This window comes from Hevea brasiliensis, chromosome 4, assembly GCF_030052815.1.
Source record: "Hevea brasiliensis isolate MT/VB/25A 57/8 chromosome 4, ASM3005281v1, whole genome shotgun sequence".
NCBI lineage: Eukaryota > Viridiplantae > Streptophyta > Magnoliopsida > Malpighiales > Euphorbiaceae > Hevea > Hevea brasiliensis.
The window spans coordinates 35,827,244-35,852,635 of record NC_079496.1 but is presented as its reverse complement, the minus strand read 5'-3'; the positions used below and the strand labels follow the sequence as shown (position 1 = coordinate 35,852,635).

Below are 25,392 nucleotides of genomic sequence, written 5' to 3'. Positions count from 1 at the left end.
TAAAAACACACCTACCTGTACCACCCCCTCACTAAAGCCATCCCCAACTTGCAAATTTTGAACAGCTTTTGAAAAAGCCTCAGCAAATTTGTCATAGATACCTGCACAAAAATGTTAAATAGCACAAAAGATTAGCATTAGCATTTCTAAAGGCCAATAGGAATTAGTAACTAGTATGGGAAATATAGGACAATTAATGAAAATTGCACTAGATCATTTGGTGATTTAAGAAGAATTTAGATTTCTTGACAAGTTTGGGTGAATTTAACAGCTCCAGAAAGAGAGAAAAAGCAAGGGCTGTTAACTATAAATTTTCCTTTCACTAATTTTGCAAAATAAACTGAAGAAGTTTTGGTGGTAAAGCTTAACTGCCTTAACGAACTGACTGTTGCCAACTTGCCATTACATGAAGGCCAATAACCATTCTTTTTCTTTACCCGTTATTTAGTGGAAACTAGTTTTTTTGAACGTGCTATGCACATTATTTATGCCCATTACTCGTTATTTATTTTATTTTCATATAATTTTTTGTTAATTTCTCTCATATGTGGTTATAAGATAAAAAATTATTACTTCAATCTAAATGGTAAAAAAATAAAACAAATAAAACAGAAATAAGTTAAAATTGAATTTAAATAATAAAAATAAAAATATTAGAATAATAATTACCTTTTGATAATAATTATGATAATAATAATTATGATATCTCTTTTACTCCTATCTTTAGTTTTATATGTTGATTTAACATGAATAATTATACCTATAAAATCTATATAAAAAATTATTAAATCAATATTATAGATATGTTTTTACAATTTAAAAGGGAAAAAAACTACCATTTTATTTGATTTAGCATAGTCGTTTACATCATCAAAAGTCTTGAAGTTATATATCAATATTTCTTAAGGAATTAGTATATATGTTTTTTGACCACTACATCATTAGTTATGGTGTAAATTTTCCCTCTTTCAAAAGAAATTTTCCTCTTTCATAAAATCTTTAAAAATGTCAACCACATTATTAAATATAACAATTCCAATTTTAAATTCCGACAAAAAATGAAAAATTAGTGACATGGATTATAAGTGAAAATTCAAATATAAAATATAAAAAATAAAGTTTATAATAAAGATTAATATTTACCTTAAAATAATCTATGTTAACATAAAATTTATTTATATAATTAGAAATTAATAACTATTAATGATAACTATTAAAATATACCCAATGATTTAAATTCTCACATTTTAGGTAATTATTTTTAATAATATACTCTCTCTCTCTCTCTCTCTCTCTCTCTCTCTCTCTCTCTCTCTCTCTCTCTATATATATATATATATATATATATAGAAATAGAAATAGTTTCAAAAATTGTAGCTTGTGATTTGATAAAATTTTATTTTTATCAAATTAATATTATGAGATTTCCTGTATCCATTTATGTAATGCTGACATGGTAATTTTTCTTCAATTAGTTTAATGTAAAGTTAATATTTTGTTAAAATTATTATAAAAATATATTTTTATATATTTTCTTATAAATTAAGAATATATGTGTGTATGTGTGTGTGACAAACGTAGGTGTATATTAATTAATTAATTATAAATGAATAAATTTAACCATTCTTTCAGAGTTCATATATTTTTTTTATATATTTTATGTTATTTTAACAATTCATTTCGTTCATTTTATCTATAATCAATTTTTTCTAATTTTTTTAAATATGTTTGCTTAATTATTTTTTTATAGCATTAAAAATTTCAATATTATAAATAATATAAAAATTAAGAATATTTCTATATTTTCACAGTTTCTCTTATTTATTTGCTAATTAATTAATTAATTAGGTTTATGGCTATTTTAAAAAAACTCATCTTACTAAAACCTTCAAATTTTTTTGCCTCACTAAAATCTTAGTTTAGTTATAATTTCTTATTAAGAATCTTAGCTTAATTATAATTTTTGTTACATTGTAATTTCTAATATTTTAGGACTAAAATTATATATTTTGTTTAATTAAATGTAAATTATTAATATTTTATAAATAGCAACTATATAATTTTATTAAAATTATATAGACCCCCAACACCCCCCCCCCCCCCCCCACCCCCCGTTCTTTTATATATAGTATAGACAAAGATAAAGCCATTATGTTATTGTTCTTTAATAAATGACAAATGCCGACAATGGTTGCTACTTATACTGCAACCACCCAAAAAATAAAAATAAAAGCAAGGAAAAATAGAAGCAGAACTATAATTCTTTGGCTTGCCATCTCTACCTTCTTGTACAATCAATCGATTAGCACAAACACACGTTTGCCCACTATTACGGAACTTTGCTGCAAGCTACAACAATTAAATGGTAAGTCATAAACTAAAAATTGAAAAAGAAATCAATAATCATACAAGAACCCTTTTGAAGAACTGAACTAAAGCCTCTGCATTATCAGAAATTTTATTTAATTCCCATGAGTTAAATAGTCATTCAATCTAACCTATGCAATGGGCTATACGTCTTTTAAATACTGGATGTCCTCTTACTTCTCAAGTATCCAAGGCTAGTGTGGCCCTGGTTATAGAGACCTTGTATCTCTACAAGGCACTCTTTTGCAGCCAGCAAACAACTCTACAGGTAAGAGGAAAAATAAGCCTCTGTCTTTAAAACAAAAGAACAGGACAGTTCATCTTACTTGATAATGACATCAAGTGAAGTCTCTCTTCCTAGGCTGCAATCAAGCATCAAGAATAGCAATGACAGAGTGCATCACAAGTCCATCACAAGTCCGAACTGCTCATGTGGGATGCAGCTCCCAATATATCAAAAATGTGTAATACCAATGCTATAAAACAAATCACCCTAACCAATTTACAACCTAGCAACAAATGATAACAAAGAAATCTGTTATAAATATTATAGCAATGACAGTTAATTTTAGCAACTGATTGAATTGAAGCCCATGTTGATAAACCAAGAAAAAATGTCAGCAGCTAATACAAGATCAACAAGTTATGAGACAAGATATTAGACTCCAGAATAATGGAACCCAAAAATTTATGGGTTAATAGCTTCCATACACAATACACATAGACAAGTACTTTAACTTACAGATCCTTTTACTGCAACGTCAAGGTCTGCATCATCAAAAATTATGCAGGGTGCATTGCCACCGAGTTCCAAAGACACCTAGAGGGGTCAAGCAAGAGGGCAATCAGCCACAAGATGACTTCTAAAGCCTAGTTTTTTAGATATACATTCATTTCATGCCTAATTTATACCCTTTTAACAGTTCCAGCAGCACCTTCCATCAACTTCTTTCCCACAGCCGTAGAGCCTGTGAATGTGATCTTTCTCACCTAAACCAGACATACAAAAAGCAAGAGCACCTAAGCATTTCATCATTTCTTTTTGTACTGGGTTGAACAAGGAGATCATGTCAGATATCAAATGGCAAATAAGGAACAGGAAACATATTTAGGGGTAGAAACCTGTGAACTAGCTAGTAAAGCGTTTCCAATATCAGGAGCATTTCCCATAACCACATTCAGAACCCCCTGAAATATCAAATATTAAAACCATTGGGAACAGAAGAAGTAAAAATTCCGAAGGTTTCACACTCACATCAATGCATCATTCATGCATCAACACGTAAAATGCATTTAAGTATACAAATCTTAAAAAGCGCACAATTCGATCCCTATTTCACAATGATGTCACAAGTTTATGATGGATGAGCCTACTGTCATTTTATGACATAAGAACATGCTAAAGAGAGCGCAATAAATAAGTCCCATTGTACTTGCAGTGCCAAAAGACACCATTTAAAATCCTGTGATTTCACATTATATATAGTGCATACGAGTACAAAAGGAAATTTACTTCATAACTTCATTAACACAGAACAACACCTGGAATATAGCCCATATAAGCACAAAAAAATTACTTCATAACTTCATTAGGCTAGACCAACACCTAGGGTTTAAAGAATTCTTAAAACACCAAGTGTCTATACACAAATGTTGAAGATGGTAACACTTTATTTACAGCTAAAACATGCAATATCATTTAAGCACAAACAAGTATCTTCAATAGAACATTTTAATTCTAAATTATATTAGACAAAAGTTTTACTTTTAAAGAGCAATTTAGATGACAAACCTTTGAATATCTTATAAGCTTAAAATTTGCCAGCCATGTTTAACATGAATATAAATTCAACAATCAATTTATAAAATATAAATCACATAAAAAGTGATAGGACCATATTAAAAAAAAACTGCGTAACTTTTTGTATGTGCCTCTCTCTCTCTCTCTCTCTCTCTCTCTCTCTCTCTCTCTCTCTATATATATATATATATATATATATATATATATATAAGCTTGAAGAGAAACTGTGGACCACCTAAATGTGGAATTTTGATATTGGAACATGGATTAAGAAAAGGAAAACAATCAATGAAAGTCCAAGAAGGATATTTAGAAATAATTAATGAACTGCTTGTGTTGTGATGCTCATTAAAACATTTATAACTGCCAGATTTCAGATAGAATTTAAGATAAGAGGTCTGAAATGTTTGTCATAGGCATCTAGTTCATGTTCCAATGATTATTTCTATTATTTTGATCTTAGGCAAGAATCTGCACTGAAATTACCAACTAGAAATGCATAGCTAAGCAGTTATATTCAGTTTGGGTGAGTGTAAATTACATCATATAATAGTTATTAAAGGCTCACGGCGCACAAAGGGGCCCAGGGGTTCTAGAGCCTAGGCGCAAGGCACAGGCACGAGCTTGAGTGAGGTGACGCGCAAAAAACAAAAAAAAAAAATTCAACATCAAAATGTGAATATTCTTTCAAACTTCAAATAACATAAAACTAACAATAATAATAATTAATAAGCATTCAAGCACTAATATATTAAAACTTGAATTGTCTTTTGATGTTTCAAAACTGATGTTAAGCAATTATAAAATAGTTACTCTTCAATCTTCATCAAGAGTAGCATCATAATCTTCATCATCTTCTTTTACACCTTCATCCTATTAATACTCATCTTCAAAATCAATATATTCATTATCTTCCTCATCTTTAAGAATTAAAGGAGTATTATTTAGTTCTCAAGTTAGATTGGCATAGATTTTGAAAATGGTGTAGATACAACATTTTTTTTTTTTGAAAAAGATAACGAGTGGTAGTGTTAAATATGAAAATATGGGAGGTTTGTAATCCTAAGTGTGATAGTTTGCTGAGATTATGATGACTAATTGTCACTAGCGATATTAATTTTGAAAACTTCTAGATCGAAAAATTTTAAGTTAGAGTGGTAGTGCTTTTTGTCAATGGAAGTGCTCGACAAAGGTGGAAATAAAAAATGTGCACCTTTCTAGAGCCTTATGATTGGAACAAGGCGCACGCCTGGGCGCAAAAGGCGAGGGCCTGGCATAGTTATCAAAGGGGCGCCTGGGGCTGCGGAGAAAGGTTAAGGCGCAGCTGCTCCAAGAAGCACACCAAGAGACACCCCAAGGAGTCAAGGCGCTGGATATAAATGGGCTAGGGTTTCCTTATTTGTTCAAACCAGCAGCCAGCCAAAAGATAAAAAAGAGGAGTAGGAGAAGAAGAAGAACAAGAAGAGGGAAGCACAAACCTGGTACGTATGTTTTAATTTTACAGTTTTCTTTATCTTCTTCTCTCTCCTCTGCTCTCTTCCTGCGCTGCACTTTCTTCTCCTCTTACTTTTTTTTTTTTTTGGCCTGCCATGCTCATGCTCTCTTTCTCTCGTCCATGGCATTGTAATGTCTTCTTCTTCTTCTTTTTTATTTTTTTGCTGCCATGCTCATGCTCTCTCCACTGCTCTCTTTCTCTCATCCATGGTGCTGCACTGTCTTCTTCTTCTTCTTCTTCTTCTTCTGGCTGCCATGCTCATGCTTTCTCCACTGCTCTCTCTCTCGTCCACAGTGCTGCACTGTCTTCTTCATCTTCCCTTTTTTTTTTTTTGGGGGGGGGGGGGGGGGAGGGACTGCCATGCTCTCTCCCTGTCTCTGGCTGTGTTTTACCCTATGCTGTTTTTCTTTTTCTTTTCTTTTTAGTCTAAATTTGTGATTTTTACATTTTGTTTATTGTGAATATGTACAAATATGTTGAGACTTGATATGCTATAATGCTAATTCCATTACTCTTATTAGCTTTTAGTTTTATTATTGAATTAAAAATATTTTATTACTTTATTTTCTTATTACTAATTGCTATTAGGTCTTATTATAAATTATTAGAAATATTGTAATTGAATTTGTCACCATAAATTATTAATTTCTATTATTATAATTGGATTATGGTATTTTAAATTGGTATGTATGTTATTGTTGGCTTGTTACTACTTGTTAAATTATTAATTCCTTCTCTTTTTATTGTAATTTTTTTTTTTTTTTTTTTTTTTTGCAAAGGTGGAATTGGAAGCACCTACAGCTGCTACTAAAACTAACAATAGCAACAAAGATCCCGCATGGAAGTATGTCCATTTGGTGAATCCAAACAATAAAAATGATGTTGTTTGTAACTTTTGTAGCAAAGTTACAAAATGAGGGATATTCCGAACTAAGCAGCATTTAGTTGGAGGATTTCGAAATGCTACAGTGTGTAAGAAGTGTCCAACACGTGCGTGAAGAGCTACAAGAGTATATGCAGCAAAAGGCTTCAACATAAAACTTAGATAAGCTACCTGATTATGAGGATATTGAAACTCTTGGAGATGATGAAGCTGAAGATGATGTTGGGGTAATTCTTGAAGGCTCGAAGGGAAGTAGTAAGGTTTAAAAGAAGCCAAGGAAAAAGGGTCCAACAGATGTATATTTTGCCAAAAGTGCTGAAAAGGCTGTGCAAGATAGAAAAAATTCAAAGCTGAAGCAAACCACTATTAATGAGGCATGTAAAAAGGAATTGCGAAAAAAAGCATGTAAGGATATAGCTCGATGGATGTATGATGCGGCAATTCCTTTTAATGCCGTCCATTATCCAAGTTTTCAAGTTATGGTGGAGTCTATTGGACAATTTGGAATTGGTATGAAAGCACCTAGGTTTCATGAGGTGCGGGTTCCCTTATTGAATGATGAAGTTGCTGAGGTGAAGAATTCATTAAAATCCTATGAAGAAGAATGGGCAAAGTATAGTTGTTCCATAATGGCAGATGGTTGGACTGATAAGAAACAAAGGACTTAGATAAATTTCTTGGTGAATTCTCCAAAGGGAACTGTTTTCATAAAATCTGTTGATGCTTCAGAGTACTCAAAAACTGGTGATAAGATGTATGAGCTGCTTAATAGATTTGTGGTGCATGTTGGAGAGGCTAATGTGGTTCAAGTTATGACAGATAATGCTAGCAATTGTGTGCTTGCAGGTAATTAAGAGTTTTTATTCTTACTATTATTAGATAGTTTAATTTCATTTTAAGTAAATAATGTATTTAATATTTATGCTACCATATTTGTTTTGCTTTTAGGGAATTTGTTAGAAACAAAGAGCCCTCGTTTGTATTGGACTCCTTGTGCTGTCCATTGCATAGATTTGATGCTAGAAGATATTGGGAAAATTCCCAACCTTCACAACACAATTAAAAGAGCAGTGACATTGAATGGATATATTTACATTCGTTCAGGTGTGGTGAATATGTTGCGACGCTTTACTGGTGAAAGAGAGCTAATTAGGCCAGCTGTCACAAGATTTGCAACTGCTTTTCTCACCCTTCAACGAATACATAAGCACAAGGCGAATTTGAGAAAGATGTTTACTTCAGAGGAATGGACCAAAAGTAAATGGGAAAAAGAACTGTCTGGTAAGAAAGCATGCAGTATTGTCATGATGCCTACTTTTTTGGACTAATATTGTTTATATCTTAAAGATATTTGGTCCCTTAGTTTGTGTGCTTAGATTAGTTGATGGTGAGAAAATGCCTGCAATGGGATATACTTATGAGGCGATGGATAGGGCTAAAGAAGCAAATGCAAAGTCATTTGGTGACAATGAAGAAAAATACTGGACAATATTTCAGATTATTGATAAACGATGGGAAAGCCAACTCTATCGACCTTTGCATGCAGCCGGATATTATTTGAATCCTGAATTTTTCTATTCAAATGAGAAAATTAATGAAGATGTTGAGGTTGTTACTGGCTTATACCAAGTTGTAGCAAGGTTGATTCCAAACAAAGAAGAGCAAGACAAAATAATGGCACAATTACCTTTTTATCAAAATGTTGAAGACATCTTTGGGATGGAGATGGCAATTAGGAATCGAAAGAAAGTATCTCCAGGTAATATAATTTTACCCATAAGCATGTAATCTCACATTGCAATCTTTTCGAATAATAATTAATATACATTATTTTTTCATTAGCTACATGGTGTCTAACTTATGGAGCAACAACTCCAAATTTGAGAAATTTAGCTATCAAAGTGCTTAGCCTTACTTGTAGTGCATCTGGTTGTGAGCGTAATTGGAGCATCTTTGAGCATGTAAGTGACAAAACATCTCCCTTTAGAATTATACCTTTAATTTATTCTTTCAAAAACCATACTTATTAAAATTGTTATATTTTGTAGATTTATAGTAAAAAAAGAAATAGGCTAACTCAAAATCGCTTGAATGATTTGGTATTTGTCAAGTACAATCGGTCATTAAAGCGTCGATATGATGCACGTGACCGCATTGACCCCATCTCATTGAAAGACGTTGATGATAGTAATGAATGGTTGATGGGTCAAATGGAGGAAGAGATGGATAGAGATGAACAGAGATGAACTTGTTTTTGAAGATGATGATTTGACATGGAATGTGGTTGCTGAAGCTACTTGAGCTGAAGAGGATGCCTACAACACTAGATTAAGTAAAGGAAAAAATGTTGCATCTACATCTATTCCAAGATCAACATCACAGCAAAAAAGAAAATTATCATCCACTCGTACTTCTTCACTTCTTGAAGACGAGGAAGAAGGTGATGATGACGAAGATGTTGATTTGGAAGATGAGTATGAGAAGGTTAATGAAGTTGATGAAGAAGATGAAGAGGACTTTGATATTTCTATTGATGTGGATTGAACATTTAGTAGTTTACTAGTATATTAAACTTTAACTTTTAGTAATTTATAGTGTCTTTAACTTTTAATAGTTTGTTTTTACCTCTTTTGGATTACAAAATTATTATTACGTGAATGTTTGTTGGTTATTATTATGTAATTATATATTACTTGAGGTGTGATAGCATATTTAAAATTTTTTTAATTTTTGCGCCTTACCTCACTCGAGTGCGCACTTGCGCCTTGCGCCTAGGCTCCAAGACACCTTAGCCCCTTAGTGCACCTTGAGCCTTTGATAACTATGGGGCATGGTGAATATCGCCCGCCTTTCTCCTATGGAGGCGCTAGGGTTGGAGCCTAGTGAACCTAGAGCCTGAGGCACGCCTTTAATAACCATGCATCACATGAAATCATATCAGCCTTTTCTCTCATCTCTCCTAGCAAGCACTACATTATAGCATCTTATATTGTGCATTTTTACAAAAATAAAAAATAAAAAAGAAACTTAATGTAAAGGAATGGTGAGAAGGTTTGGGAAATAGAGTAGTTAGAGGAAATGGTAGGCCACGCCAGCTAGTGCATAACGGAATGACATGCGCAAAAGCTTATAAATAGGGAAGAGGGAAATAAAGGCAGGCATGACTGGTATTAATTTTGTATTCAGCATAATTTGCTAGACTAGGATTCTCTCTGAGTTTCTAGATAACCATTTGATTTGTGTATTGTCATTTGGTTGTATCTACTATTCATTTCCAAAAATTACAATAATAGAAGCTTTATTGAGCTGATTTTTCTCTTATTTGTTTCTCTTATTCTGCTGCTAAAACTCCCTACTCTATCAATTGGTCTAGCCCGCTAACGAATTCTCACAACCATAATAATGGAGAACAAAATCGAAAAGATGGAGAGGAGAATGGTTTCCCTAGCACAAAAACTAGCTAATCTTCGCTTGGAGCGGGAACAGAAATTCAAAAGAATAAAAAATATGCTAACCTTGTTGATGCAGGAGAAGGTAATAGTGCACGATGACAACGTTTCCAATCTCCAATTTCAACAACCAGCCAATGGGGAGACTACGACCATTTGTGTGGATGCTCAAGATCGACTTCGGAAGAAAGTTCCATTCATCGCAAAGACAGTTGATATAACATTCAATGGATTGCACACACTGAGCGATATTTTGGCAATATATGGGACTCACTATGATATGAAAAACCTTTTTGTTTTGGCCAAAATGGATACAGAACCGCTTCAATGGGTGCGAGAGTTTTGCCAACAAGACATGCAACCATCTTAGGACCACTTTAAAGCAGCAATTCTTCAACATTTTAGGGAAGTTAACGATGGTAACTTTGGAAATCCCGCCAAAGTTCAACGAGTAGGCTCAAAGACGAAGAATGACGAAGTGTCGATCTCTAAAGCAACGTGGGTACTAGCACTCTCCAAAGCTAAGTTTCTGGGTTATTTGAGTACAAGGTTATGAGAGGGCATAAAAGCTGATTGGATGAGGGACTTTGACATAAAGCATAACCAACAAATTAAGAAGCCGATGCAGGAGAGGGACCTGTTTATTGAGGTGTCTGGTACTTATGGAGGGATGAAGAAGATAGGTATGGGACTTGGGCTTTGATTGAAAGGAGGGGTTAGAAAGGTTGGCCCAGTTTCACCAACAAATTCAAAACTTGAATCCAAATCTTTTGGTCCGCTTAAATGGTTACACCACTAGGCTAGACCACCCAAGTTACGTGTACACCCACACAATTTTCTAAGGCCACCTCCCAAGCCTCCAAATCAAGGCCCAACAAAATTTAATAAACGGTTATTCAATTCTTGCCCCTTCAACCATTTCTTGATTTTCTTGCCTTCTACCATTTTTTAATTTTTTTTTCAAACATTAGGCAATCACAATTTCCAGCAAATTGATGCAAGGGTGGCAACATAATGTTCGAGTTAATTTCACTCACAGGGTGCTATGGTTAAATTTGGGATTAATGGATAGGAAGCCAACTATTAGCAAGGGAAGTCTTAAATTTGGGACACTCACATCAATCTCATTTTTCCAGCTTCGAGTAAAATATACCACTTATTCCAGCATTCAATTGGGTAATGGTTACAAGCTCCATTTTATACAAAGGGCCTACCCACTAAAATTGTGTCTGTGTAAACTGCAATTGAAGACAAGTTGTTTTGTGTTTTAACTGATGAGAATTGATTTCATTTTGGGAATAGCTTGGTTAGTAAATATGGGAGAGGAATTGATTAATTGGGTGAAATTGTCAATAATTCTTAAACAGGGACGAGTATGCATTAAAGGGAATCCATCTTTGATTAGAGAAGTGCTTATTACAGTATTAATTTTCTTTCAGGCAGTTATCGAAGGTATAACTAGAGAAAATGCAACGGATGTATTGTCAGTCTTGATATATAAAAGGGGAATCATACTGTGCAAGAGAGAGCAAATTCCTCAATTCTGATTCAATGCAATGCTCTTTCTGCAGTTCATGCCATTTGGAGGGACTTGGTATTCACAATCAGTGGTCACATTTCAACCTTGAGGACAAGGCTATCTTCAAGGGGCTGGTAATGTTAGGGAATGGAGCTGAGCTAGGAATATTCTAGCAGATGGAGAGAAGGTTCGGGAAATAGAGTAGTTAGAGGAATTGGTAAGCCATGCGAGCTAGTGGCAGTGCAGAACAGAATCACATACCCAGAAGCTTATAAATAGGGAAGAGGGAATAAAGAAAAGCATGAGTTGATATTAATTTTGTATTCGGCATAATTTGCTGGGCCAAAGTTCTCTCTGAGTCTCTGGAGAACCATTTGATTTTGTGTATTGTCATTTGGTTGCATCTCCTTTTCAATTCCAGAAATTACAGTAATAGAAGCTCTGTTGAGCTGATTTTTCTCTTATTTGTTTCTCTTATTCTGTCGCTAAAACTCCTTACTCTATCATTTATATTGTGTACACAAATTCAGCATGCATTGCAAAGATGTTGGGATGAGTCAACAAAAATGGTGCACTGTGGAGTATGCTATTGGAGGTAAGTTTCAACCAAATCATGATGTGTTGTGGTTATAGATGTCACTGTATTAGTATCGAATGGTCACATGTAACAATAATTTTTGCAGACATGAAATATTAGTTAAAATTGAAACTGATAATAGCTGGTAGACCTTGACAAATCATATTGGAATGATAAGTTGATGCAGGACAGCCTGAAGGTCTTAGAATTAATGTTGAAAATTGATACTTTGTAATTTAGATGGAGAATTAGGGTATGTGAAAGGATGGAATTGAGAACAAAAAGGTAATATTTGTGGGTTGTGAACAGTAAAATAAAAGGTTTAGCTTCACACCTAAACTTTCTTTGGCATCACACCTAGGATTGAATTGCATCACACAACTTGAAGAAAAATTGCCAGAATTCATATTGATTAAAAACTGTCCAACAACATTACAAAAATGGTTATTTATAGACTCAAAAAGTAATAATTACCAATCAAGGATTTGGACTCTTAAAAGTAAACCTTAACCTCTGAGCAACCCTTAACCAAGAAGCACTCTAAATGAAGTCCTATAGAAATCTAGATCTTTCCACCAAATATGAGATTAAAAAATTATCCCTCTGTCTTAAATAAAAGACCAACAGCTAATATATTTAAATAGACATATAAGTAAAATTCTAAAAGAACTAGAAATATGATTTCCTCAATAAATTCTACATTAAAACTGAACCATAATCCTAAGTTTTCAAGTATTTAACTATGAATTTCTTGAATTCCTTGGCTGCATCGCAAGTATACGAATTTTTTACCAATTCCTCAGTCGATCAATGAATTCCAAACCTTATATCATTAAATTTCCAACTACTTGTTGGAAAGCCTGAATAAAAAAGTATAACTTCCACTATTTTGTATAATAAGAATTACCGGTGGTATTCCAGCTTGCAGGGCTAGCTCCGCGGCTGCTAAGGCTGTGAGAGGTGTAAGTTCAGAGGGCTTTATAACTACTGTACAACCACAAGCAAGGGCAGGACCAACCTGAATGTGCGAGGAAAAGAAGCATTTCATCTTAAACCAGAAAGTCGTTCAAAACCACCAAAACAATCGGATCCTAATCATCCCAAGTTGAACAAACCTTACGAGTGATCATGGCCAATGGAAAGTTCCACGGAGTAATTGCACCAACCACCCCAACAGGCTAGAGGAAAAAAAGAAACGGTGAGGCCATTAATATGAGGATAAAACTGATTGCCTAGCAGCAACTGGTATTCAGAAATTAATAAATCCAAACAAACAAATTCCAGTAAGAAAAGCCAGTATTGGAAATTTGCCATCGAGAATAAAACCACTCAATCAGCTTACTAGACCACTAATAGGATCAAAGAACATCTATTAAAACTTCAGGGCCCAATACTTTTCATGGCAATCAAGGTCATGGATAATGGGTTGAAACGGGTTCACTGTTAATCCCCCTTAATTGTTACCCACTTTTACTCTCAAAACGAACAAACACAACCTAAGTGTTACTCCCTCCATTTGACAAAGGTAATCCAATATTCCATTTTAGGATGTCCCAAATAAATGTTCACAAAAAAAAAAAAAAAAAAAAAAAAAAAAGATTTTTCCATTGTACCACTCATTAATTCTGTAATAAAATGTGATATTATGCAACTAAATGAAGAGAGATGCCAATTTTTTTAGAAAAATAATTAGGGTGTAAAAGGAAAATGGAATAAAAATGTGAGTTGGCATGGTATTATTTATGCTTTCTTAAGGAAACAGCCTTTATAGGACAAAGGAAATAGTTTATTTGGCAAAGCTTGTTCCTCACCTCTTCTTTTTTTTTCTTTTGTCTTTTGTAAATCTAGAACTTTTTAAATGAGAAAGTGCGAGTGTTTAAACTTTGAACTCTTATACTACAAGATAAAAATTGACCAACAAACTATTAGTTCAACCACCTTCTCCACCTTATTGAATAGCAGTGTAATTCAAGGGACCTAACTACAAGTTATTTTCTTTCCTTGCAAATCTACAAGTCTTAATTAGTTGACCAAAAAGGTAAATTTAAAAAAATGTGCTAAAGCTTAGCCAATGAGTTGTAGCATCAGAAGCCAAACAATTAGAAGTATTAATTAACTCATATATGTAGATAAATGGAATTTAAAAACTCAATGGAATACTTATGGCACCTGCTTTAGAACCAACAACCGACGATCACCAAGAGTTGCTGGGATTATGTCACCATATACACGCTTTGCCTCCTCCGCAAAGAACTCAATAAAACTGGCTCCATAGTTAACCTGTTATTACACATTGAAATTAGCCAACAATGAAATTTTGTAGTTAAAAAAATAAATATATTGATAACAATAATGACAAAATAAAGATGGAGGGACAAAGTTATCTTCTAATTTCTCAAGTAAAAGTTTGGGTGCAATACCTCACCGATGGCTTCTTTTAGAGGTTTTCCTTGCTCTAAGGTTATTAGTTGTCCAAGTTCTTCTTTGTGGGAAATTAATAAGTTATACCTTGAAATAGATGTGAGTAAGAACTATAAGTACATCAACAAATTATAGTATTATCTGAATTCAACAAAATTTTAAAGTCTTAATGCAAACCATAGTATTATCTAGAATCATAAACCATAGTACCGTCTTAATACAAAAACTGGATCATTTGAAAGTCTTTGTAAAACAAATTGTTCAATAAAAGCATAGAATACAATATACCATGTTCGTAAATGCTTGCTCCTCTCAGTGCAAGTGAGATTGCTCCAAGCTACACAAACAAAAAGAACATCACTCTATTGCATTAGCAAAATAAATTCCTAAGCTCAACTAATTCATATCTCAGTAACATAAAATACAAACCTCATTTTTGGTTAAACAAGGTGGCATCTAAATATGCAAATTATAAATAAAAGGGGGTAAACATAAGGGTAAGCACCATAATTTCAAAATATCAGCTACACGAAAGAGGAAAAAAGCCAGGAAAACAAGCTAATTAAAGAACTTGTCACTTTCAATTAAATTTATATATCCTATGATTATACCACATTAAACGTCTATACGATACTTCAGAGGTAACATCAACTTGTAAGCACCAAGTATGAAAACTAGCATTCAGTTTATGCTATTTTTCATCACTATTCACATCTTTCATAGAACACACCTCTCATGGACAGAAGTGAAAATAATGAATTAAAAAACAGTGCAAAAAACCCGGTGGAAACAAGCATGAGAGGATTAAAACTGCAGATTAGGCATTAGAGACACTTTCAATCATATTGGGACACGTTTGCTTATAATCTATGTTGCTTTACTTGATAACACTATACTATTTACACAGTAACATAACAAGGTGCATCCTTCTTCCACGCTGATGTATCTTAGAATATACTTATGCAAACTATCGTGGCCTGTATTAAGAAACCAACAGAATCCAACCCCAATGGCATGTCTTTTCTTAAAAACAAAGCTTACCCAGCTATCAATCAAATCCTATGTGTTGGAACCATAATCTAATATTCAAGAATGTTTCTTCCAAATTCATTTGATCAGCGTACATTTGAAATCAATGAGAATTTGGATTTGCGTGTCAAGTGAAAAATTATTAAATTTTAACATAATGTTAAATTCAAATAACTTCATTAGAAATTCACACCTATCCAAATGAAGCCGAGCTAATTTCATTGTGCACAGCAATCACAATCCAAGTTCGGCAAAAACCAATTTCATTGCCTCCAAAGATAAATAATTTCTTGTAGATTAATATTGAGACCAACTATTGAAATGGTTTGCTTACTTATGTCAAAAACAACAAAAAATTTTCCCTGTTCCGAAAGAGGGTGTCAACGGTACTAAAAGATGTGAGCTCAATATGACAGTCAAATAAAAAAACATGTCAGTGTTTCTATTTTTAAGTTGTTAGGCAACTCATATACAAATTGGAAAAGTTGATATTCATCTTGTTTGAAAATCATTCAGGTCATATCATCAAGATACCTCTGGTCAAAGGTGCAAAAACAAAATATCAAAAAATATACAATTTGGTTCTAGCATTACTCATTTTTTCTTGCCTTTAGTTGCGAGTTTGAATGTTCTCATGGTTTGAAGCAAAAAATGTTTCATATTGAATTCTAAGAACTTGTACCATTGCATAACATATTAAAATTAACCTACTTGTGCTTTAGGGCAAGTAAAACTTGGGAAAAAATTTTCAAAATTAACCATAAAAAATGTTACTCCAACCTACCACTTGTTCTATATAAACTCACCATAATAAATATTTTCACTTGTTATCATTATTGAGAAAAATTACAAATGGTAATCGTGGTTGTTGTTGGCATCATCGAAATGAGGAAGCAGAACTTCAGCTTCAATCCTGCCATTGTTTTTATCTAGAGGAAGTAGAACTAAGTATCCTATGTTTGGAGCATTGAATTGAGGAAGAAAGCCCCCTGGAGGCTCCATCATCATCTTGTAAATGAGAAGTAAAAAGGGGAAGGATAAGGAGTTGAGCTACCATGGTAGAGGGAAAAAAAAGAGAGGACAGGAGACTGTATAAGGAAGAAGAAAAATGAGGTACAGTTGGGGAAAGAGAGCGATGTTATGGCCAAGGGATGGGATGAGCTAGATGAGTTTACTCGGCTGGATAAGTTGACTTAGGTGGGCTGAATATAATGGATAGGGCAGTATTCTGTTATTTTGTAGAGGTTAGTATAAATAGGAGAAGAATAATTGTAATTGAGCATTCTATAATCAATAACAAATGCAAAATTCTTCTTTCTCACTTCTTCTCTAATTTTAATATCATCCACTTCTATTTCTCCTCACCTAGTCTAATTCTCTTCTCACCCAGTCCCTACCTCTTTTCCTATTTTTCTGTTTCAGTAATTATGTAGGTCTGATATATAACAAATTGGCATCAGAGGTGGGTTCTGAGGTGGGATTGATTCCAAACTTTGTTACTGAATTCACAATTATAAGCAGAAAAATGGGAAAAATGGGATTCTCCTCAATTCCAGGTTTTTCCCTCTATTCTTCTTCTTCTTCTTCTTCTTCTTCTTCTTCTTCTTCTTCTGTTCTATCTTCTTCCCTTCTCTATCTCTTCTTTCTCCTTTCTCTGAAATTTATTTCCTTCTTTTCATTCTTTTTCTTCTTCCTCTTTTTTCCTTAATTTCTCTCTTTTCCGAGAAACCTGGTTTTTAGGGTTCCATTGCCAAATTCCAGAAACCTCAGAAATTAAAATAAATAAAAAAAAAAAAAACTTTCTTTTCTTTATCTTTTTTTCCTCCTCTGCAAATTATTTTCTTTCTATTTCTATACTTTCTTCTCTATTCTTCTTTTTCAATTATTCTTCGTCCTTTCTCTGTAATTTTCTTCCAATTCCAGTATCAATAACAAAAGCATCTCTTGTCTTTTCTAGTCTTTGATTCTTTTCTCTCTTTCTATATCTTTTTTCAATTAATCTCATTCTTAGTTCATTCTAAGGGTTCCATTTCTCTGTTTCAGGTTCTAGTCCCTGTTTCTTGAAGTTCCTGAAATTCCGGATTGTACTAAAACCCTATTCTTGAGCTTCTTGAAATTCCATCTTAAAAAAAAAAATCCCATAATCTTTAATTAGTTGATTTTCTTTTACTATTTTCCTCCTCAAATTTTCTTGGAAGTAAAATACAATCAGAGCATCAAACCATTGGAGTACAATGTTGGGAACAAAAGGATCTTAAGAGAATACTAAAAATTTTTTAAAGAAGAGTAACGGAATGCTTAGAGGGGTTGCTGTGTCTCAAAGATGGACAAAATTGGATAAGTTGTAAGAAGAGCAAATAGAAAGGCAGAAGAAATTGTTTCAAGAGGCACAAAGCAAAAGTCAATTTCAAGATTTGGAGCTAAGATCCCAAAGTCTAGAGGATTTTATAGAAAATAGAAAGAAAAAAGAAAATGTTGCAGCCTTTACTAATGAAGATGCATTGGAATTATGTCTTGCACAAGGAAGGAAAATATTACAAGATCTAGAGCAGAATTTTCTTCCTCATATGTCTAGTATAAGCGAGGGTTCTCAAGAATGATGAGAAGAATGATGAAGATATAAAAGACAGAAACTATGGAATTGAAGTTTATTAGGGTGATGACAGGGAACTAGGAAAGAACAAGAAGAGTGTAGCTAAGGAGGAGACCATCTCCCTCGATCATTCAGGGGAATGGAGTTGTGAAGAAGTTGATTCAAAAGGAGCAAAAATTTCAAATTCTCAAAGATTCTATCCAATATAGTTTTGAGAATGATGTTAATGGTGCAAATCATGAGAATACAAGGGATTTTAAGAATGGTAACATTTCTGAAGCTTTCCTAAATCCAAGTTTTCAAGAACTAAAGCTTGGAAAAATTTCAGAAGCTAGCCATGTAAATTCAAGCAACCTAGTTCAGCATGGCCATGATCTAGGCAAAGCATCAAAGATTGATGAAGATGAAGAAGCTACTAATTTACTAAATACGACATTAGCTGCGATTGATCTTGATTTGATAGATATATTCAATAACCAACTCATCTCGAGAGAAAAAACATATGAAAAGAGTGTTGTAACCAGGGAAATTGATTAGGTTTTACTCTGTCAATGGAAATATTACTGCAGGAGAAGACGTGGAAGTTTATGAATAGGATGAAGGTGAAAAGGAGTTTTGGGAATAATAAATTGGAGCTGAGATCATGTAGGCATATAATACTCAAAGAGAATGAATTTGAAATGTGGAGGCAGAAGAAGAAAATCCAATTTTGTTAATGAAGGATTTCTGCATTGAAAATGTTGTAAAAATGTCAACAATGATGACAATAATGCCTATCCTCCCATCTTTTTTTCTTCAAAAGCCTTGATGCAGATGGGTACAGATTCAATAAGCATTTAAGAGTTGACTTCTTGTATTCATTATTGGGGACAAAAATGATTTTAAGGGGTGGGGAATGTTATGACTAAGGGATGGGATGAGCTAGACGAGTTGACTAGGCTGGATAAGTTGACTTAGGTGGGCTGTATGTTATGGACAGGTCAATATTCTACTATTTTGTAGGTGTTAGCATAAATAGGGGAAGAATGGTTGTAATTGGGCATTCTATAATCAATAACAAATGCAGAATTCTTCTTTCTGTCTTCTTCTCTAATTCTAATCTCATCCCTTTCTAATTCTCTTCTCACCCAGTCTGTTTCTATCTCTTTCTCTCCTTATTTCTCTATTTCAGTAATTGTGCAGGTATGAACCTGCCTAACTCCACCTCAAAAGCTAGCTCACAAGGGGAAGTTTGCAAACCCATATATATAACACCCAAGACCTCCCTGCAGAACCGATGTGAGACGCATCATTCCCGACCCCTTTAGACTGAACTTCCTCGTGAAGTAACTAGGGTCATGACTCGTTCACCCCAACCAGGGAACCTTCATCCATGGCCCACCGACCCATACAGAGTGAGGCTCTGATACCAAATGATATGAACCTGCCTAACTCCACCTCAAAAGCTAGCTCACAAGGAGAGGTTTGCAAACCCATATATATAAACCCAAGACCTTCCTGCAGAACTGATGTGGGACGCATCAGCAGGTCTAATATGTAACAAGAGACCTTAGAACAGTGGGGCTGCACAAGGAAGAAGAGATGAAAGAAGAGGTGGCAGCAACTAGGTTTTGTGAGAGTAAAAATATCAAGTATGATTTGAACAGTTAAGATTATCTGAAATAAACAGCTAGAATTAGTCAAAATTGTAAAAAAAGACAGATTAACAAATGTGCCTGCAAGTCCTTGTTATAACATTTCAACTACTAGGTGACAAAATGTGTTGGTGGTGGGCATCGAACTTAGGACCTGCAAGTCCTTGTTATAACCTACCAACCATTAGGCTATAAAAAGTCTAGATGTTATACGGATTTGTCACTTTAATTTATTTCGGTTCAGTTTTTCCGAAAATTTTTCTTAAAAAACTGAACCGATTAAACCAATTTTTCGAAAATTTAAAACCAAACCAAATTACCTAATAAACTGAACCAAATTTTAAAATCAGTTTGATTCAATCAATTGTTTTAGTTTAAACTGAATTTTGCTTACCCCTAGATATGTCCACACTTTAGGCAGTATAAACCCATCAGATAAGTTTATCAAATAGTCTAAATGCCACATATTTTAAAAAAACAGAATAAATATAATCAGAGGATGGATCATTCTGAGGTTCATACAATAAAATGCATCATGAGCAGAAGAAATTGCATCATTTGTCTCTTTTCCACCCATGCATGGGACATCTGCTACAACTTCACCAGTTGCGGGATTAAGGACCTGTCATGAGGACCAAGATTATTGGAGGAAGACAAGTACATAAAAGACCAGGTAAAACAGCACTATCATGGATTCCTATTCTTCACAGACATGCTGCAGGGAGGGGGAATATATTTTTAAATAGTTGTTGCTTCTACTCTTCCTTTTTCTCCTTTACGAAATACTAAATGCTTCTCTTCTTTTCTTTTGAGAACTTGTAAATTGCAATTATCAATGAAAAAACTAAACTGAGTTGCATTACAATAACACAAGCACAAATATGAACAATTATAAACACACATCAAAAGATAAGTGAGCCACATGCGCTTGCACACGCTTACACCTTTTTTCAAAAAAATAAGCCAACCTTACCTGAGTTAAAACTTATGCTCAAAACTTTGAATACATTATATTCGTGGTATCAATTAATGCAATTAGTTGTTCAGACAGACAATCCATAGACCACAAGCATCAAAGAAAAATATGTAGGAGGGCAGACCTGAATTGTCTTCCCATCATATGCATCTGTCCATTTCCCTCCAATAAGACCCTGGGTCCTTAACAGACCAGCACTATTAAGCCGAGCAGTAAGACCCTCTGTCTTCATGCTTATCTGACACCCAAATAATGCAAATAGCATTGACATGTTCAAAAAACACATCCCGACTAACAAAAAGAATAAAACAATGACATTCAAATAACACTTCTAATGTTGCAATCACATCTTTTTGTAGCAGAAAAAGAGTGTATATTTGCATGTACACAAAATTTATATCAAGAGAAACCAAGAACTCATGACAGCAGTAAAAGAAAAACTCTAAAACAAGCACATAACAATTTCAGATATTATCAGAAATTACACTAATATCAAATTTTACTCATATCATCAAGTATATAGTACATAATTCAAGTAAGGTAAATACAAAAATAAAAATCATAATCATCAGGGAAGCAACGCATATCGATGCTGAATACATCTCATTGCATTGGTTGCATGGAAGAATATGTAACATCTGAGTCTTCTATATAGTTCTTAGCCATCTTTTTAATTGTACAGCCATATGAGCCTCTGACCTATAAATTCTTTCATTTTAATACATTACAAAGTTTGAATTATAAGAAGTTTATAATCAAAGAAACCTCAAGGCCCGGGCGCTTTCAGAACTCTTGTAAATTAATTATTGGTAGAAGAAATATCTTAAGAACATATAACCACAGCACAATTTCACTTATATTTTGAACAGATCAAAAAATTCAAATTTTCTAACATGCTAACCTGTTGGTTTAAATCCATACTGAACTATATGTTATAGAAAACCTTAGTGAAAAACTACAAGGTAAAGGTAATTGATTACAAATTTACAACCAAACATCAAATTGAATAAAACTCCAGATGAAATAAGGCAGTGCATTGTATACTGTCTACAACTTTACTAATTCATCACTGGTCCTCTCCAACTAGTTAATAAAATGAGGTAGAAGATGGATAAGATTTAAGGAACTATTTTCTAATAAGAAAGAATAATGTTCCAAAAAAAAATCAATAATAAGAAGTAAATATACATCGCATTTGATAGGACATTTTTTAAGTCCAATCATCAGAATTTTGTATATCTTCTGTACTTTCAAAAACTTTAACAATCAATTACTTATGAGTTATGACACAAAATCAGCAAGTTTTGAAATTATATTTTCATTTCCAGAAAAGTTTTTTAGATAAGAAAACTAATACAAATATTGGAACCATTTTAAAAAAAGTAGTTACTGAAAAGGAAAATGTATCTCTCAATGTAATTGCACCCAAATTAACAACATAAACCAAATTAACTAATTTAGCATATATTGATTTAGAAAATGCTCACAGAAAAGAAATATACTGGACATAACAATGATCAATCTAACTAAATGTAAGTACAAAATACAGCAATGCTCACAAAGTACAAATTACACTACTAGCAGCAAATTAGATGGAACATAAAGGTAGAGAGAAATATTAGGTACCATTTAGTTAGGTTTTTCTTTTCCTTTCAATTTTTGAAAATTTATTTTGTTACTTTTTTTTTTTTTTTGAAAAGTTCTTTTAAACAAATTATGATTTTGCTATGAACTAAATGTAATAATAACAAAGAGAAAAAGCTAGGTATATATATTCATTCCACACAAAGAAACTAAAAATTAATAATAACTCATTTGCTCTCTTGAAATTGCTTTTACTCCTACCTCTCATGGGCTGGTATATCCCATGAATGAATCTACAATGAACCCAACAATTAGTATCCAGTGACACAGAAATTTCAACACCAAGAAAAACAATAAATAAATCAAAACAGTTAATTAACGGACCCTAATCATGCAAATTTTTATAAAGGACAAATCCCAAAAGCCCAATTTCTAAACTGTTAAAGAAGGAAAAAATAAAACATAAATAGCAGAAATCAAGATCGCAGTCACTTTCTCATATCTCTTGATAAGCTCTCTTTATCTAACCCAAATCATCTCACATTTCTAGCAATTAAAACACACAGCAAAAAGTAAAATATAAAAACCAACCCAAGACAGGTATTGAGATTGAAATCATGCTTGTGCAGAGAGAGAGATGGCGATCACTTACGAATCAGAAGTGAGTGTGTTTGTGTCTGTGTTTGTAAGAGATACAAAGAGAAGTAACTGTGTAGATTAAAAAAGGGGCAGGGAGGGAGAATAAAGGTACTGAAAAAGTGGGATTACTTGGCGAGATGTAGGAGTAGAGATGTGCATGGAAGCCAAATGTGAAGAGCATAAGAGCTTGTTCCGCGCCATTGCTGCCATGCGTGCCAATCTCGCCACCTTCATTTTCGTCTCTGATTTCTCCCTCGGTGCAGTTTAGTTTGGATTTATGGAGGAAGCTTCCAGTGCCAGCTTCGATGAGAGTGTTTGGACATGCTTCTAACTGTATCCTTAATCTTGATCCTTAGTACTAGGGTCTTGGGGTTAGGCCATGCATGGTTATGGGGTTAAAAATCGTTCCTAATGAAATAAAATTGTATCGATTCCGATTTATTTAGTGATTTTGGTTTGGTTTTAATTTTTCACCCAAAATTTAAATAAGGATTATATTGAAATTAAATTAAAATTAAATTTATGCCTATATTTTTTTATAACTTTTTATATGTATTATAATTGTATGTATTTTTATATATATAAGTATAATATGAATTAAATATAATTTAATATTATATTTATTTTTTATATTGTCTTAATAATTTTAGTTATAAATATATTAAATTAATTTATAATTCTTATTTATAAATGTATTATAATATTATATATATGCTTAATTTATAATATATTCATATTTTATAATTAAATATTATATAATTAATAAATAATTAAAATATATATTATATAATATATTTATATTATTTTATTATATAATATGTTTATTTATATGCGTTATAGTTAAAATATATATTATATGATATATTTAAAAATCAAATCTATCACACAAAGATCTCTACCTCCTGAACAACGAACACAAGAAAATATATCAGTAATGTGACACTCCTCATCTGTCTATGGTATAACCGAGCAAGACATGTCACATTCTGTACGGGAGCACCCTATTTTATCTTACTTTACCTTTTTAAAAATTTTAAACTCGCTATATTTTAAAATAAATTAAATTCATGAGAGAAACTAACAGAGTTTTTCTTAATTTATTACCATTCGGTGTGTCTCACTATTTACTTGTTTAAAAATCTCAACAATATTTCAATTTATATTCACCGTAACCGTCTCATCATTTCAAATATCATTATGAAATTCAATTACATATTCATTTGTATAAATCCATTCATGCTTAATTTATATATGAAAATTTTTAAACTTCATTAAGATACATGATTTACACACTATGTACATAAATTCATAGTTTACATGATATATAAATTAATTACATATGAATTAGCTAATTTATTTATTTACATTACATAAATATTTATTACATTTTCACAACTTACATTACATTATAAGAAATATTTAAAATGTATAGAATACGTTATTATGATCTATATGGGCCTTATCTATATACATTGCAGAGGAGGTCACAACCTTGGACACTTTGCAGATCTGAACCCCAAAATCCCAGTCTAATGTCCACTGGACTTTACCTTCAGTATTTGGGCGAGGAAATAATCCATTATGCTAAGCATTGCTAGTTAGTGGTGCAATAATATAACAAAAAAATAATATACAAATAAAGATAGAAATAAAATATAATTTGGATAATCCATAATTAATTTAATCTCGTGCAAAATTTATAATATTAAATATCTTTTATCCTAATTTATTTATTTCTCATTAGAGGTGCTTAGTTCATAAATTTATAATGATAATATACAATATAAAAAAATAATCTAAAAATATTAAATTTATGCTTATATTATTATGTAAGACACATTTACAATATTTATTTAAGTTATAATTCTTTTGCTAATCTTTTTAACACTTCCTCAATATTTCCTAAGTTGTCTTAGATTATTTAATAATAATTAAAATTCTTAGAGTTATTTCATAATAGATAAATTTTAATATTAATTTAGTTCATTTCAGGTCTTTCTAATAAATAATTTCGTAGAGCTAATCTAATTTATTTCAGGTCTTTCTAACTCGTTTATTTAAGTTCTAATATTCTTAATTTATTTCACTACCTAAGTAACTTATGACAGCTGACTAAACTAGATAAGCAGGTCCCTGGGCATTGAACACCGTAGTGTCTCGGGCCATCATACCATGGGACGTGAAATACGGAATGTCAACCACGTATGTAATCAATATGGCTAAAAAGTCATGGTAATGAATAATCGGGCAGTACTGCTCAAACAATCGCATACCAATCTATCCAATCTGACACACATGTCTTGGCAATACATGGGCACATTAGTACTATTAAGTGTTAATATATTTTATTATTTCATTATAATTTCTACTTATATTTTATAGCATTTAATTTTAGTTATAATGGAAGCATAATTTCCAACTCACA

At 32.6% G+C, this 25,392-nt stretch overlaps 1 protein-coding gene across 2 annotated transcripts in view; it reads right to left on the bottom strand.

Moving 5' to 3' along the window:
• LOC110660672 (succinate-semialdehyde dehydrogenase, mitochondrial) overlaps positions 1-23,257 on the bottom strand; it is a 44,733-nt gene extending 21,476 nt beyond the window's left edge. Inside the window, exons 1-13 of one of the 2 annotated variants that reach the window (XM_021819048.2) lie at positions 23,097-23,257; positions 20,869-20,982; positions 20,291-20,390; positions 14,801-14,849; positions 14,512-14,599; positions 14,261-14,371; positions 13,207-13,269; positions 12,999-13,109; positions 3,490-3,555; positions 3,280-3,357; positions 3,110-3,187; positions 2,283-2,349; positions 16-101 (exon numbers count right to left, since the gene is read on the bottom strand). In XM_021819048.2, the coding sequence (XP_021674740.1) occupies positions 16-101; positions 2,283-2,349; positions 3,110-3,187; positions 3,280-3,357; positions 3,490-3,555; positions 12,999-13,109; positions 13,207-13,269; positions 14,261-14,371; positions 14,512-14,599; positions 14,801-14,849; positions 20,291-20,390; positions 20,869-20,982; positions 23,097-23,201 (1,116 nt within the window). In that variant the 5' untranslated portion in view covers positions 23,202-23,257. Of the gene's footprint in view, positions 1-15; positions 102-2,282; positions 2,350-3,109; positions 3,188-3,279; positions 3,358-3,489; positions 3,556-12,998; positions 13,110-13,206; positions 13,270-14,260; positions 14,372-14,511; positions 14,600-14,800; positions 14,850-20,290; positions 20,391-20,868; positions 20,983-22,980 lie in introns of both variants that reach the window. The other variant, XM_021819049.2, reaches the window with a different exon arrangement.
• Positions 23,258-25,392: the final 2,135 nt, after the last annotated feature.